Source organism: Macrobrachium rosenbergii, chromosome 22 (genome assembly GCF_040412425.1).
Source record: "Macrobrachium rosenbergii isolate ZJJX-2024 chromosome 22, ASM4041242v1, whole genome shotgun sequence".
NCBI lineage: Eukaryota > Metazoa > Arthropoda > Malacostraca > Decapoda > Palaemonidae > Macrobrachium > Macrobrachium rosenbergii.
Genome location: NC_089762.1, coordinates 49,237,647 through 49,251,840, shown reverse-complemented (window position 1 = coordinate 49,251,840; position 14,194 = coordinate 49,237,647). Strand labels below are relative to the sequence as shown.

Sequence of the window (14,194 nt, the reverse complement as noted above, 5' to 3'; positions counted from 1 at the left end):
TCATTAATGAAGAAAGCTTCCGTACTGACAAATCTATAGAGAGAGAGAGAGAGAGAGAGAGAGAGAGAGAGAGAGAGAGAGAGAGAGAGAGAGAGAGAGAGAAGGCGGAAGGCTGGAAGGAACATACCTTGTGTTTTATTCAAACGGAAACTGCTTTGAGGTCATGACCCGACCGGTAACTGTGTATTTATGAATGTAATCCGTACGATATTCATGGCGCTTCACATTCTCCTCAGGGGAGAAGAATCCGTGATTAGGGAGATAAGTACCATATTCATTATCAGATGTGATTCTGTCAACATTACGACGGCTTTCTTAACTGTAAACTGCAGTTGTTATTATAACCGTTGACGTCTTTGGTGGTGTTCTTCGAAATGGTATTAATAATATCTCTACTATTAATTATATTACTGCAACCAGACGCCTAGTATTTAATAAAGACTGATACTTTAAAACAGTTACAGAGGAAGTAATAGATATGTCATTCTCTAAAAGATTTCTAATAATTTCAGATTATCCAAATGAGTTTTAATAGCCAATTTTTTTTTTTATTTCCCAATCACCTTCCCAGCCTTGGTCGAAACTACGTAACTTCTGACTGGGTTGAATTACAATATCAAATTGACTGCGTTTATACAGACCTTGAAAAGTGAAACAATACCAGTCCGGATATTGAACAGGTTCAGAAAAAGGGCAGACGAAAAAAACAAATGGATTCATTCATCAATCAGAAGATAAAAAGATTAATTCACTCCGCTGAACAAAGTGACAGACAAACAGGCAAACCTGAGTTTGACATATTCCATGCGAGAGAGAGAGAGAGAGAGAAATCACAATGAAAAATGACGAGTTAATTCAGAATCACTTAAGAGAGAGAGAAAATGAGAGAGAGAGAGAGAGAGAGAGAGAGAAATCACAATGAAAAATGCACGAGTTAATTCAAAATTACTTAAGTCAGACAAAAAACGGGGCGGAGGGGGTGGGGGGGGGGGGGGAATTTGCACTACATACGAGTAATTGCAATCTTCGAGAAATCAAACAGTTGTTCCTTTGACTCAACCCCTGATTTACATAACCTTAAACAAATTCTTCTTTGATAAAACGGCTCCTTTGTGATAAAAACAATACGTCAACACCACTCACGTTTTCTTCTTCTTTCATAAATTGTTGCCAGACACCTAACACAGTAATTCATTGCTAGACACCTAGCAAAACAATCACCTGTAGCAATGGCATAAGACCCAAGGTTAAAAAAAAAAACAAAGCCTCTAGGGAAGAACTACTTAAGACTTATAGAGAACGCGGATGAGTCATGTACGATGAGTAATGTTCTCCTGGCGGTGGTCTAGAAACTGATTCATGAAGCCTTCATGACAACCTGACTGGTGCTCAAAAATCAAATATTCATAAATATTTCAGTCTTTCAAAGCACCCAGACTGCTGTTCAATAACCAAATATTCATAAATATTTCAGTCTTTCATAACACCCAGACTGCTGTTCAAAGACCAAATATTCATAAATACTTCAGTCTTTCATAACACCCAGACTGCTATTCAAAGATCAAATATTCATAAATACTTCAGTCTTTCATAACACCCAGACTGCTGTTCAAAGATCAAATATTCATAGGTATTTCAGTCCTATTGACAAACCTGAAATGACTGAAAGGAAAAATCGATGTTTTTCTCATTACCATCAGCACAGCTTTAAGCATGAGGAGATGATAAACTAAAATGCGGAAGTACTTTTTTCGTCTCTCTCTCTCTCTCTCTCTCTCTCTCTCTCTCTCTCTCTCTCTCTCTCTCTCTCTCTCTCTCTCTCTCTCTTATTACCAACAGCACAACTTTGAGCATGAACAGATGATAAGCTAAAACGCGGAAGTACTCTCACTCTCTCACTCTCTCTCTCTCTCTCTCTCTCTCTCTCTCTCTCTCTCTCTCTCTCTCCTCGTGGCATGAGCACATGCGGGGAAGTACCAAAAATACCCCTCTCTCGGCCGTCGCTGCAATGCTGGGTAAAACCATCAAAGAGGAGACGAAGTACGAGGCGTCACAAGGTATATAACATTTCTTTTGTGAATTTACTTGCAGGAGAGAGAGAGAGAGAGAGAGAGAGAGAGAGAGAGAGAGAGAGAGAGAGAGAGAGAGAGAGAGAGAGAGAGGTAAACGAACAAAGAGTTATCGAGGAAACTAAGTTACTATGCAGCAAAGCCCCTAACATGCTTGCAGAGAGAGAGAGAGAGAGAGAGAGAGAGAGAGAGAGAGAGAGAGAGAGAGAGAGAGAGAGAGAGAGAGAGGTAAAGGAACAAAGAGTTATCGAGGAAACTAAGTTACTATGCAGCAAACCCCATAACATGCTTGCAGAGAGAGAGAGAGAGAGAGAGAGAGAGAGAGAGAGAGAGAGAGAGAGAGAGAGAGAGAGAGAGGTGAACGAACAAAGAGTTATCGAGGAAACTGAGTTACTATGCAGCAAGGTCCCATAACATGCTTGCAGAGAGAGAGAGAGAGAGAGAGAGAGAGAGAGAGAGAGAGAGTGAAGAGAACAAAGAGTTAGAGAGGAAACTGAGCTACTATACAGCAAGGTCTCTAACATGCTTGAGAGAAAGAGAGAGAGAGAGAGAGAGAGAGAGAGAGAGAGAGAGAGAGAGAGAGAGAGAGAGAGATGTAAAACAAACAAGTTATCGAGGAAAAACTAATATGCAGCAAAACTCCCAACATGCTTGCAAACCTCATAACATGCTTCCTAACAGAAAGAGAGAGAGAGAGAGAGAGAGAGAGAGAGAGAGAGAGAGAGAGAGAGAGAGAGAGAGAGAGAGACGTAAAATAACAAAGGGATATCGAGGAAACTAAGCTACTATGCAGCAAAGCTCCTAACACTTCTCAGTGCAATTTGCATCTTGAATGTTGAGATTTTCCCGGAGGTCGAACACAGTCCACAAACACATCTTTCTGTATAAGTCTAATGTACCATATTTTTTCCCTTCCTGTTCCTGGCTTTACTTTGAACTTAATTATGAGAAAGAAAAATTTTATCAGACAAAATAGAGACATCCGTCATGTACACAGACACGATGGCAGAATTTATAAACCAAATTGCTGGGTATTAAATATATATATACACGAACACACAAGCATATATATATATATATATATACACACACACACACACACACACACACACACATATATATATATATATATATATATATATATATATATATATATATATATATATATAGTTCCTGACAAGTATCAGTGCCAGAGAAAAGCTTCAAAGTTATAAATCAGCACAAAACTCAACAGCAGCACATGAAACCCCTTACTCACAGCAACATTCGTCACTCTTGTACATACTTTAGTACTTTCTGGATATTAAGGCCCTTTCCAGTATCTCTTCTTTAACTAAACAGAACTTGGTATTTCCCCTTCTCATGCTCCCTCCTAACACTCGTGAATTATACAGTTTTGCTTTACCGCAATGTCGTCCACCACTCTTGCCACATAATATATCGGCTGTCTCAAAACACTGTGATTCATCCTTTTACCGAAGACAACCTTTCCACCAATTCTTGTACATTATTCCACTTGTCTCACCCTTTCAATTGGTCCTTCACCACATATACGACACAGTCATCTTACCACAGTGGTTCTTAAGATTTTTATTACCACGCCCCCTCTAAGAGCTGGTCCTTCCCTCCACGCCCCCTTGCATCTACGAATAAAATTCCCTCCCAGATTTAAAGGAAAATGGAAACAAGAGAGAGAAAGAGAAGGGGTGTTTTTATTCTTTTGGGAATGAATCAGTGAGATACTTGACACTGCTTCTTAGCGAATCCTGTTAAGAGAATAACGATTATAATTAGAGAATTTTTAATTTTCCCCTAGGGCTCGCGCCCCCTAGGCTGAGAACCACAGACTTAACAGCTTCCACATTTTGTCTGTCAGTCGCGTCCAACGTCCACACTCCACTTCCATAAACGATAGTTAGCTTAAAAACTCCTCTCACACATTCCAACCTCGGCTTCCGTAAACAGTTCGGTATCTTACCGATCTTTGGCACACACCGCGTTGCCTTTCTTGCCTCATCCGTTCTGTTCTGCACCTTATCTCTCATCCTACTGGTAACCATTATATTTGCTTTTAGATAAACATGCAAATCAGCTGTTTTGATTTGCTGCTGCTTTATGTATTTACACACACACACACACACATACACAGTCCATACTCTCTTCTGTTCACTTTGAACGTACTCTAATGCTTCTTTGTGTATATTTTCATACACAAATATACAACTACACACATACACATGCACAGTCCCTACTCTCTTCTGTTCACTTTGAACGTGCTCTAATGAATTTTTGTGTATATTTTCATACACACAAATACACACACACACACACACATGCACAGTCCCTACTCTCTTCTGTTCACTTTGAACGTACTCTAATGATTGTGTATATTTTCATACACAAATACATAAATACACACACAAGCACACACACATATACACAGTATATAGGTATGTATGTATATAGTATATACATACATACATACATACATCTATACATACATACATACATACATACATATATATATATATATATATATATATATATATATATATATATATATATATATATATATATATATATATATATATAATTTTTTTTTTTAAGAATTGAGCAGTTGTTTATGCCGAAGAATGGCGGGCGTATATTTTGACAGGAAGGGGCGGCGGTGACTCCGAAGGCGTGATTCTATTCATTGTTTATTTATCTATCCGACACCACCCATTAATTGATAGATCCTGATCCGCCTTACTACCTAATGGCACATATCCCCATACTCGCCCACCCGCCCATCTACGCAACAACAACACCAGGTAACCTGGGACGTGGAGAGAGAGAGAGAGAGAGAGAGAGAGAGAGAGAGAGAGAGAGAGAGAGAGAGATATCCCCTCATCATTTTACTTCAGCACACTGAGTTAGTGGACTATCCAGCCAAGACGTAAACAAAAGGAAGAATTGTGCAAGGGACTTTGAATGTTATAGAATAGGCCCAGTTCCCCAGCTGAGAGAGAGAGAGAGAGAGAGAGAGAGAGAGAGAGAGAGAGAGAGAGAGAGAGAGAGAGAATCCCTTCGTCACTTTACCCCAACACACTGAGTTTGTGGACCTATACATCCATGGCATAAAATATACAAAAAGAAAAATTGGGCAAGGGACCTTGAATGTTATAGATTAATTTCAGTTTTCCAGTTGAGGAGAGAGAGAGAGAGAGAGAGAGAGAGAGAGAGAGAGAGAGAGAGAGAGAGAGAGAGAGAGTTAGTGGACCTATATATCCATGGCATAAAATACACAAAACGAAAAAGCAAGGGAGAATGTTATAGAATAATTTCAGTTTTCCAGTTGAGGAGAGAGAGAGAGAGAGAGAGAGAGAGAGAATCCCTTCATCATTTTATCTAAGCACAACGAATTAGTGGACTTATCTAGCCATGACACAAACAAAAGGAAAAACTGCGACCTTGCATGTTATGAACAGAACCAATTTTCAATTTAAGGAAGAGGAAAACATCAGTTTCGATGGAATGAAAAAAAAAGACAATGAAATGGTAGCCATTTTTGTCCCATTCATTTCCAGTTCTTTCTAAAGTGTAAAGGCCAGTGACACAGTTGCCTGGCGACCTTCTCCCAGCCCTGCTCCTCAGAAAACGCCAAAAGCGGAAAGAAATAAGGGCGAGACTCGGTGGTTTTCACAGAAGAAATATGGGAAGAGGTGGTATGACGGGGTTACAAGGCCAGCTGCGAGACGGTGTTCTCCCATGGATTTTATCGTGATATAAATTATGTCAGCAAATCAATCAGTCATTCAGTCCTCCAACTGAATAACGAATTGGACACTTAAATTTATAATTCTATATAAGCCACTTCCTTCAAGTGAAGATGCAAGCGGACGTAAGTGGCAATGAAGTATGTTAAATTTCAGAAAAGATAAATCAAATGGTCATTTTCTTGAGCAATAAAGAACTCAAGGAAAAGAAACTACCACAAATGGAACAAGAACACAGTAAACAAAGCAAATACAACCGGAATAAAAAGGAATAATAGAAAAAGAATCCGATAAAAAATAATGATGCTAAATATTCGGAGCATAGATGAAAGTACGCCCCCAAAAAAACAGATGAAAAATGTTGTTTACATTTGGAGACCTAAGAGAGAGAGAGAGAGAGAGAGAGAGAGAGAGAGAGAGAGAGAGAGAGAGAGAGGCGTACAAAACGCAGGGGCATGTGCCAATGGACCACGGGGCATGGACCCTAGCCGAAAAATCCCCGTTAATCCGGGGGAAATTCGAAACGGAATAAACATGAGGGCGAAGCCCGCCAGACTTACCTCTGCGGATTGAATACGTGACCGTTTTCATCCTCGTAAGGATTAAGCGTGTCGAGCCGCACGCTATCCCGCCTGCTGCCAGGGGCAGCCGCGTCGCTGTGCGTCCGACTCCTGCCGCTGCCGCTGCGGCCACTCCGGCTGCTGCCGCCGCTGCCGCTTCCGGTGCGGCTGCTGCCGCTGCGTCCGCTCCCGTTCCTGCTGCGTCCATTGTTGTTTTTCATCGCGATCGCTTTGGTCTTGTTACTCTTGCAGGCCTTCCTCTTCGTTATGCACATGCGCGGATTATTCCGCAAAAACCCCCCGAAATGCGGTTTTCCTCTCGGCGGGTCGGGAAATCAGTCATGTGGTCCGCAACCCACCCAGGAAAAAAATCACTCGTTTTATTGCTATTTCTTTATAATATGATTCTCGTTTTATCTCTATTTCTTTATAATTCACTCTTGTTCAATCAACGTCATCTTTTTTTTAAACCACGATTTTCTCAACGACTTCCTTCCTATGAAAACTCGTAAGGGAGCCTATGAACGACCCTTACTACGCTTTCCACGTAAGGGAATTCTATGAATGACCCTTACTACGCTTTCCACGAGTGTTTCTTTCAACCACTAATACTACTACTATTACTAGTCACAGTTCCTTCGAGGGGGGTGCCTAAGGATACGTTATTCCTTCCTCACCTTCCATTGTTTGCAACGTGAACCCGGACTTCCTGCGTTTTTCCTCATTTAGCGAAAACCTCCTTTGAAGAATGCGGGTGAACCATTGGGATTTCTTCGTACACTTCAGAGGCTGAATTCCTTCTGTGCTAATTGTTTGTTCTGTAACATCACACTTTACAAATAAACACAAATGAAAATATTTTTACGATACGAAGAACTACAGTAAACTTGGTTATGTAAATATACATGGAAAAGGTAATAAAAGCAATGGAAGTAAGAAAATGAGACACTGCGAGGAAAGGGTGGAAAGGAAGGAAGAGAAATTAGAAGAGGAATATTATTATCATTCTAAATGGAACTACAAAAACAAAAATGCCACTAAGTATACTTCCAAGATCGACGTATAGAAAGGTGGAGCAGAGGCATGCAGATGAAGATAATGACGACAACGATAAACAAACAATAAAATAAATATAAAGACATATATAAAAAAGCAGGTGGGAAATAAGAGAGGGTCGTAGCCTCACTTCAACTTTAATAATATGTCCATCAATGTCAATAATTTTCAGATAAACTACGCCATATTTTTTTTAAGTAAAGAACGAAGAAGCGAAGGTGGACGGATGTAGTTAGGGAAGATCTAAGGGACAAACAATTGTCAGAGGACGATGTGTTTGACCGAGCCAGGTGGAGGAGGAAAGCTGTCAGATACATCAACCCCACAAAGTGGGAAAAGATGCAGAGAAAGAATAAGAGTTTTGACGTAAGGAGAACGAAGGACCTCACGTAGTTACTGGTCAATGATGACAACAAGAGGGGTTAAACAAACGGAGTAAAGTGGGGATGGCGGTGGAAGAAACATAGGAAGGGAAGCAAGAACTGAAGGGGGAAAAAGGGGTGGGGAAGGAAAAAACGAGACGGGAAAGAACGTGACAGGGAAAATATTTTACGGACGAGGAAGAAGTAGGAGAAGGAAGAAGAGAGAGAAAGAATAGTGGCTGAGGAAGATTTAAGAATAAGTGAAGGAGTAAGAGAGAGAAGAAATAGAAAAGAAATGAAGCAAACAGATGGTCTGGAGAAACAAAGGGAAGAATAAGAACAGGGGTAGGAACGGTAGAAAGAAAATGAAAGTTAATAACAAAAAAAAAAGAAAAAGATAAGTTAATAAAAAAGAAAAACAAGGTTAGACATTGGAAGAAGAAGAAGAAGAAGAAGAAGCATTAAAGAGAGGTTAGAGCAGGCGGGTACGGACGGAACATGGAGTACCCCAAGGTGGGGGGGAGGGGAGAGGGAGGGTAGGGGAGAGCGAGAGGAAACATTGACCCAGAACTGACCGCTGCCAGAATCCTTCTGAATTTCGCAACACAAGTGATTAAGTCGGTGGGGGGGGGGGATTTCACCACCACCACCATCACCGGTCCTCCTAAGACCCGGCGTCTCAATTATCTGCTTTATATTTTACGGTTTGCGTTTACCGTTGTGGGTTTCATCCGGTCGGTGCCTTTACGGCCTTTCTGATCATCCCGTTCGCCCGGATTTAAAAAAAGAGAACTTGCGAGACGTCGAGTGAAAGTAGAACTAGACGCTTGGGAACTTTATGGACGGAAAAAAAAATTGATTTAAAAAAATTTGATTTGCAGTCAAAGAGTTAGTTATGCAACCCCTATGGAAGTCAGTCAGTGTATGGAGAAACTGTTAATTAATCAGAAGAGATAGTACACGTTCAAACTTTCTTTGTATGTATGTATGTATATATATATATATATATATATATATATATATATATATATATATATATATATTATATATATATATATATTTAATTTATATATTTATATATATAATATATAAACAGTATATATATACAAACATATCTATACATGTATATATAGTATACAAACATATCTATACATATATATATATATACCTATATATAGATATATATATACAGAGAGAGAGAGAGAGAGAGAGAGAGAGAGAGAGAGAGAGAGAGAGAGAGAGAGAGAGAGAGAAATTCTCACTAGGCAATGCGTCACAAGGTTAGATAAACGGATAACCACAGGTAACAATAATAATTGTAAAAGCAAAGTTCATACAAGTCAAAACTGAAATAACACGCAACGTAAAATTACGTTAACATTTAGAGAAGAAAAAGAAACTATTTAATACACGATTTCTTACAACAGCATTAAACCCTAATAATAATGACTGCTTTCACAAGAGCCCCACCCAAACTCCATCCACTGATCTATAAATACGAGATCGGGCGATTTTGGCATTTCAATCGGGCCGCCCCAGTTTATATTTTCATGCTACGTAGCCTATATATTATTCTTCTTAGTTTGACAATTGAGTTGTTTCTTTTGCATACTTGTCATAGCACGAAAATTGTGAATGAATGAAGTGCTTATTAGCTTTAAAATAAGATATTTCAACTCATACATCGAGTAATATTACCAATTTATCACTGTATATAAATATATGTGTTTATTTATTTATAACTGAATCATGAAAATATGGAACGTGATGAATATATAAATAAAGGCAATACCACGAAGGAAAGTGAAACAACGGAGTGGTGCTAGGCTTTTCGACTTACTGTAAAGGACAGTAAGTCGAAAGGCCTGGCACCATTCCGTTGTTTCATTTTCCTTCGTGGTATTGCCTTTATGTATATATATATACATATATATATGTGTGTGTGTGTATTATGTATATCCTTACAATTTTCTTACAAGATACAGTTACATTCAAAGCTACGTCTGCTCCCTGTAAGACTAAACTGATTAGCCTATTTCTTTTCTAAATGAGAGTTCACTCCATAATCTCGATGTATTTGCACCTTTTCATATTATTTCGCACTCTGAATTATTTCTGAAAGAAAGTCATCCAGGGAAGTAATAGCAATCCTCTTCTCTGATATTCTGAGAAATAGTTGCTAGACCCATGCCATTCTCCACAGCTGCTTATATCAGTAACAGGACAGCTAGCTTTAAGAGACCGTGGATTCTACGTACAGAAATGACAGTTTGAGCAGAGGTCTGGTTGCTAACGGGTTTCCAAAATATTTATCAAAGAATGGAATCACAGGACCCAAAGGAGCGAATTCATCAGCAGAAGGAGTTGCAGAAACATAGGAGCAAATAAAATAATGTTGGAATTGCTTAATTATCCAGACATGGAATGATCGTAAACAGAACGGAAAATAAATGAAGTTGGGCTATTAGGCTAAACTTCCAAATTCTCTCCTTGTAACGATCAACCAATAGTCAGAGTCAAACCACAGTTCAGACCAAGAAAAGGTTTTGGTACGAAGGACATCGTGCACCTCTACTCCTGAAACCCTCATCTCAGTGATACATCTTATAATAACACATTCACGTCGTGGGAACAAACACAGGTACACAGCCGCATCAAATTCATACTAAATATGGCGGGTATTTCCAGGAATAGCTGTGAGCGAGGCAGAATGTCAAAGTGCAATAAATCATTTTCAACAAGACAGAAAGACGTGACAGAGATACGTGTGATAAAACATGCAGAAGTGAAGAATACAACTTGTATTTCATAATGACTCAGACTGGTAAGACTGAGAACTTTCCAATATTTCCCTTGGAAACGATAAAGCGGCGTGCATGAACAAAATAGCTAGACCTATTTACAGAAGTTAACAGAATTATGTGCGCAGCAAAATCATCAAAGAAAACAACAGTGATATTATTCAAAGGCAAACAAAAACTGACACGCATACCCCATTAAACTGCCTATCAGGTACCTAACCGACAACTTAAATAAACAATGCACAGTAAGAGTTTATGGAACTGGCCAAAACTGCCCGTGATTCGCCTGCATTAGAATGCTGGCCTCTCGTAAATGACGCATCATATGTTTGTAAGGCCGTTCCACACAGTGATCATGCAGGTATATACAATGCAGTTCAAGCTGAGGTATTTTTCTCCACTTGGAGCTCATCCTTGAAGCAGTCGTTGAAAGACAATTTCATTAAATTTGTTATACTTATATATGTATATATATATATATATATATATATATAGTATATTATATATATATGTGTATATATAGGCTATAATTACTTTAGGCAGATGGAAATGCCTCTATGAACTAAGCAGTGAATTAGTATTTAGTTTACTATGGTGGTTGGAACCAGGATTCAAAAGGACATAGGCCTAGCAATCTCATCCTGAAAACACTTGCTGGTACGATTTTCTGAAGCCCGTTCCTCTCAAAGGATATTTGCAGGGTGGATGAAAAAATAATCAATAGAAAATAGGCCTACGGATTATTGAGCACTTCTAAATCGCACTACATAAAAAAACTGCTACCTAATACACATAACCCTATATGAGCACATTATACGCAACTTCACTTTTTAAAAAGTGCAATTTACCTGCACTTTCTTTCCAGAAAGTGACTGAACCGTCGTGGGGTGAAATGTAAGTTGGCCTTGTCTACATTATATTGTAATTCTTCTCCCTCTCATTCTCTCTTTCCCGCCAAAGGGAGGCGAGGTGTCGCTTTCAACCCGTTTTTCCCCTAAACAAAAGACCAACGAACTGGGTCTAGTCTCAACATCTGATCCAATTTCCTACACTATTACGTATTTAGGTCATGTCTTCACTAAACCTGGCTGTTTTAGTAACTGCAGAGCGAGCAATATCATTCCTATTTTGTATATTTTCCTGGTAAATATATTTTCCGTAGGCCTATACTGGCTTCTTCTTCTTCTTCTTCTTCTTCTTCTTATTATTATTATTATTATTATTATTATTATTATTACCTATCTTCAAAATTCAAATAAGACTGGGGAAAATTAACTGTATAATCCTAAAGAGGACTGTCAACAAATTTAACTTTCCACCTTGTTAACTAATGTGAATTAGTGGTATTTCCGGGGCTGTGGGAACTTTTGGTAACCAAATCTCTGTGGGCACAATATGTGACACAAATCGTGAGAAAAATAATGTTTTGAGCACACAGAAAGAGAGAGAGAGATAGACTGGGTAGTCCTTATTACTAAGAACCTGCTGTGAGAGAGAGAGAGAGAGAGAGAGAGAGAGAGAGAGAGAGAGAGAGAGAGAGAGAGAGATTCTTTTTTGGTGAGCAGGGCATGAGACAATGCAAGCAATTTAAAACAAAACTATGGTTTTCAAGCGCTCTAAGGATAAGGGATTAGCAATGAAGACTGGAACTAGGCCTAATTTCTCTTTCTCGTTGACAGCATAAAACTTTAGGTCTGATATGACATGGAAATAAAGATTAGCATGACAAAAAGGAAAAACAAAAGCATAACAGGCTAACAACTGCAAAAAACAGACATGCATGGATATCAATAGACCTAAATTTTCTGTCGAGTGAAAAATTTCCTAAAAAAAAAAAATCCATTTGACGTTATTCTCGAGCATATTCATTTAAGAAAAGCATGCATAGGCCTACACAGTATATGAACACAAATAACACCTTAAAAAATAAAACGGTAAAAAGAAAAATAATCTAACGGATTTCGGCACGAACGTAAAGACAGCAATTGCTCCTAATAAAAGACGACCTTCATTTGAAAGAGGACACGTTGCACTTTCCAGTTTTCACACAAGTTATTAAATAAATAAATATAATTTATATATACGTGATTAAATGTAATTACTTCCAGCACCTCCGGTTTACCACCAGTCCAAAGAATATGATACACGAGGCTTCTGATCTATTTAGTTTTTATCTTTTGATCCAAACTTCTTTTTCTCCTCTCTCTCTCTCTCTCTCTCTCTCTCTCTCTCTCTCTCTCTCTCTCTCACCACAGGTAAGTTCTCAGTGTGGGCAGCACCACAGCCGCCAGCCAGTTCAACAACTAGCTCTCGGTCAAGCTATTTTGGCTCGGGTACGTAATGTGGTGACTTCAATACTCCTGCCAGATAATTATCCCAGGCAAGTAGGCTTTCTCTCTCTCTCTCTCCGTAGCTACGGCGTCGCTACTTGATTCGAGGAAAGGGTTCTAGGTGACACTGAGCAGCTTCGTAAATCCGCACCACCTGCACAACGAACACGACCCAACCCTACACGCAAAAGCTCCAATACAACGCCGGGAACACGATGCGCGTCTGCACAGCACTGCAGCACAAGAGTGACTGGCTGGCTGCTGCTGCTGGTGCTGCCTGCTGCAGAGCAGACGACGGACGGATCGCCGATGTGATCCTCCGGGTCCTGGAGTGAGAGGAGGAGGAGGGGGAGGAGGAGGAGGAGGATGTGGTGGAGGAGGAGGGAGACGGAGGTGGAGGTTCACAGCACAGGTGGAACAGGGCGGGCTACGGGGTGGGAGGGCAGGAGGGTAGGGTTGCCTTGTCAGCTGCACCAGTTGCTAATTACCATTTATTCATATCTCAACTCCTTTATTAGAAGCGTTACGAGATAAATGCTTAAATGCCTGTAATCTATATACAGTTTCAATGATGAACTTTGTTTTTGGAAGAAAACCTTAAATGGCATTCAGGTCGTCGATAAATATAAGCGTTTAAATAAAACACATGACAGCAATAAACTGGACTCCTTTTTTTTTCTTTTTTGCGAAATGTCACCAAATGTCAACAACTGTCTCGCCAATCTTGACGTGTTTTATTGTAAAATGAAATTACAGCCTTATTATATATGTTTCTAGTTTTTTTTACGTGAAAGTTACGCGAAATCGAACTTCAGAATAAAAATGAAAGACAAGGAAGAAGAGGCTCATAAACCTAGTACAATAGAATGCTAGAACCACCTCACTAAACCAAGGGAAACAAGGAAAAGGAGAATTCCAGAGCCAAAAGACTTGACATGAAGATAAGAGTTACTGAATAGTACTACAAAAGACGATAGTTAATAAAACAAGTAAAAAATGTGTCGAAGTTTCTTCGGCGCAATCGAATTTTCTGTACAGCCGCTACAGCGTATAATCAAGGCCACCGAAAATAGATCTATCTTACGGTGGCCTTTAGCCTCAGTAGTTTTTATTTTATTTTGAGGTTAAAGTTAGCCATAATCGTGCGTCTGGCAACGATATAGAATATGCCACCACCGGGCCGTGGTTAAAGTTTCATGGGCCGTTGCTCATACAGCATTATACCGAGACCACCAAAAGATAGATCTATTTTCGGTGG

The 14,194-nt window shown here is 39.4% G+C and overlaps 1 protein-coding gene across 1 annotated transcript in view; it reads right to left on the bottom strand.

The window, feature by feature from the left end:
• LOC136850873 (tyrosine-protein kinase Fer-like) overlaps positions 1-13,235 on the bottom strand; it is a 120,880-nt gene extending 107,645 nt beyond the window's left edge. The window contains 2 exon segments of the mRNA XM_067124909.1: positions 6,388-7,218; positions 13,119-13,235. Of these exon segments, the coding sequence (XP_066981010.1) occupies positions 6,388-6,662 (275 nt within the window). The 5' untranslated portion in view covers positions 6,663-7,218; positions 13,119-13,235.
• Between the last annotated feature and the right edge of the window lie 959 nt (positions 13,236-14,194).